This window comes from Sinocyclocheilus anshuiensis, unplaced genomic scaffold (assembly GCF_001515605.1).
Source record: "Sinocyclocheilus anshuiensis isolate Anshui unplaced genomic scaffold, SAMN03320099.WGS_v1.1 scaffold1073, whole genome shotgun sequence".
NCBI lineage: Eukaryota > Metazoa > Chordata > Actinopteri > Cypriniformes > Cyprinidae > Sinocyclocheilus > Sinocyclocheilus anshuiensis.
Window position 1 is genome coordinate 296,703 of NW_015555774.1, and position 2,078 is coordinate 298,780.

Here is a 2,078-nt window from a genome sequence, read left to right on the forward strand (position 1 = left end):
CACACACACACACACACACACACACACACACACACACACACACACACACACACACACACACACACACACACACACACACACACACACACACACACACACACACACACACACACACACACACACACACACACACACACACACACACACACACACACACACACACACACACACACAAATAATATCCTTTGAGATTGCAAAGAGAAAAATAACCCACAACCACAAACTGTGACTCTTCAGTCTGAGCGTCAGATGTTTGTTTATCTGGTTCTCTGACTGAATGACGCTCACACACATCCACTAGATAAAAGTGATAACAGCTTCAACCACAGGTTGAACATTAGAAAGAAATCACATGACTCCGAAAGGGAAATTAAAGCTACATTGTTCTCTATTTCAGTTCATTAAAGTGGAGATGCTGCTTCTTTATCTGAATTTGTGACTCAGGTCTAATCTGGTCTCTGAAGGTCTAGACTCAGATCTGATCTCATCATGACTGGGTGATGAATTAGGTTTAAGGTTCTTGACCTTCCTTGATAAAACTGACAATTTATGCCACATTCGTTATTGTTTAGAGCTGACAGTTTGTTTACAGTTTTTTTTCAACTGCTTACACAAAATCTTTACTTGTCACACAGTTTCTGAAAGCTGACACTCAAACACCAAAAGCACACACCAACTCTGCAAAACCATACGCTAATTCTCGGCCTTTGACTCAGTTTTCAATTTCATAAAACACTTTTTGCAAAACACAACACACAATTCTCTATGTAACACACAAAAATCTAACAGGAATTAATATTATGGCAAAGGTGTTTGCTTTTGAGATGTGTTTGTGATATTTTGAATGCAGTGCTTCATTTTGCAAGAGATGTGAGGTATTTAGCATTTTGTGTGTGCAATTCTTGGATTTGTGTGTAAAGTTTTGAAAAGAAGAGGCAAAAGTTTTGAAAATGTGTGTAAGCAGTTGAAAAAAAAGGTAAATGAGTTAAAGACTGTGAATCAGTGTGTTTCTCAGGTAAACCTGATACTGACGGCCTCTGCTAACACTAGCAACTCTATTCCCAGCCTAGAGATCATATGACTCGTCTAAACTAGAGGAGGCTAAATATAGAGGAGTAGAGGAGTCCAAACTAAAACTAGAGGAGTTCAAACCAGTGAAGAACCAGCGTTGGTTGAATAAACCTGCTGGTTTGTGTCAGTTCTTCAGAAACTACCTTCATTCAGTACCTCTTCATCCTTGGACTCGTCCTCCAGGAAGGGGTTAAAGGTCACGGGCCGGTGGCGGGAATGAGCGGATGGAGCCGGAGCCGGAGCCGGAGCCGGAGGAAGACGAGACCAAGGACCCGGATCAACCAGCTTCATCCAGGGATGTTCCTTACGAACAGTGCTCTGAGACAAGACTGAGACCAGAACGAGAAAAACACACAAGACACAATAAAACATGCATTTCAACTGATACAAATTTCAGATTTCATGACTGAATTTAAAGGTGACATATCATGAAAATCTGACTTTTCCAGGTTCGAAGTGCTATAATCAGGTCCCCAGTGCATCTACCAACCAAGGAAACGTGAAAAAGATGAACCCAGTAACTTTGTTTTGGTACACCTTTTTCTGCAAGCGTCTGAGAAAACGAACACATCAGATTTCACTCCCTTGGTGACGTGGCAAAGGGATCTCATTATAATATTACCGCCCCTTAATCTGTAAATTTCCACCCACGGCGCAGTCATTTTGATTTTGCAAGCGACAATGGTGTAACGTTACCAGTGCTAATGCCATGGCGAAAGTTTGAGCAAAACATGCTAACTGTTCTGTCTTTGGCTGCACAGACGAGCACAGAACACTATTTAGAGTCCCAGCCTCAGAGGAGACAACAGAGCAGTGGATTTATTGATTTATTTACTGTATATTGCTGCTGCCACACAGATCTAAAATATACATGCGATTTATTTCCCAGCTGTTTACCTTCACAGACATAACCGACTGTTTTTTGTAACTCGTGTGTTTTTAACGTAAACTTGTGTGTGAATGAGAACTTAGTTTAGTACTCACATGCTGTGACAGCCGCTTTCTGT

The 2,078-nt window shown here is 41.2% G+C and overlaps 1 protein-coding gene across 2 annotated transcripts in view; it reads right to left on the reverse strand.

Moving 5' to 3' along the window:
• Positions 1–2,078, reverse strand: part of LOC107674481 (MICAL-like protein 1) — a 19,946-nt gene that overhangs the window by 9,882 nt on the left and 7,986 nt on the right. Inside the window, exon 7 of one of the 2 annotated variants that reach the window (XM_016468459.1) lies at positions 1,228–1,400. The exons of the other annotated variant lie outside the window; for it this stretch is intronic. Coding sequence (XP_016323945.1) covers positions 1,228–1,400 — 173 coding nt within the window. The remainder of the gene's footprint in view (positions 1–1,227; positions 1,401–2,078) is intronic. 2 annotated transcript variants of the gene reach the window in all.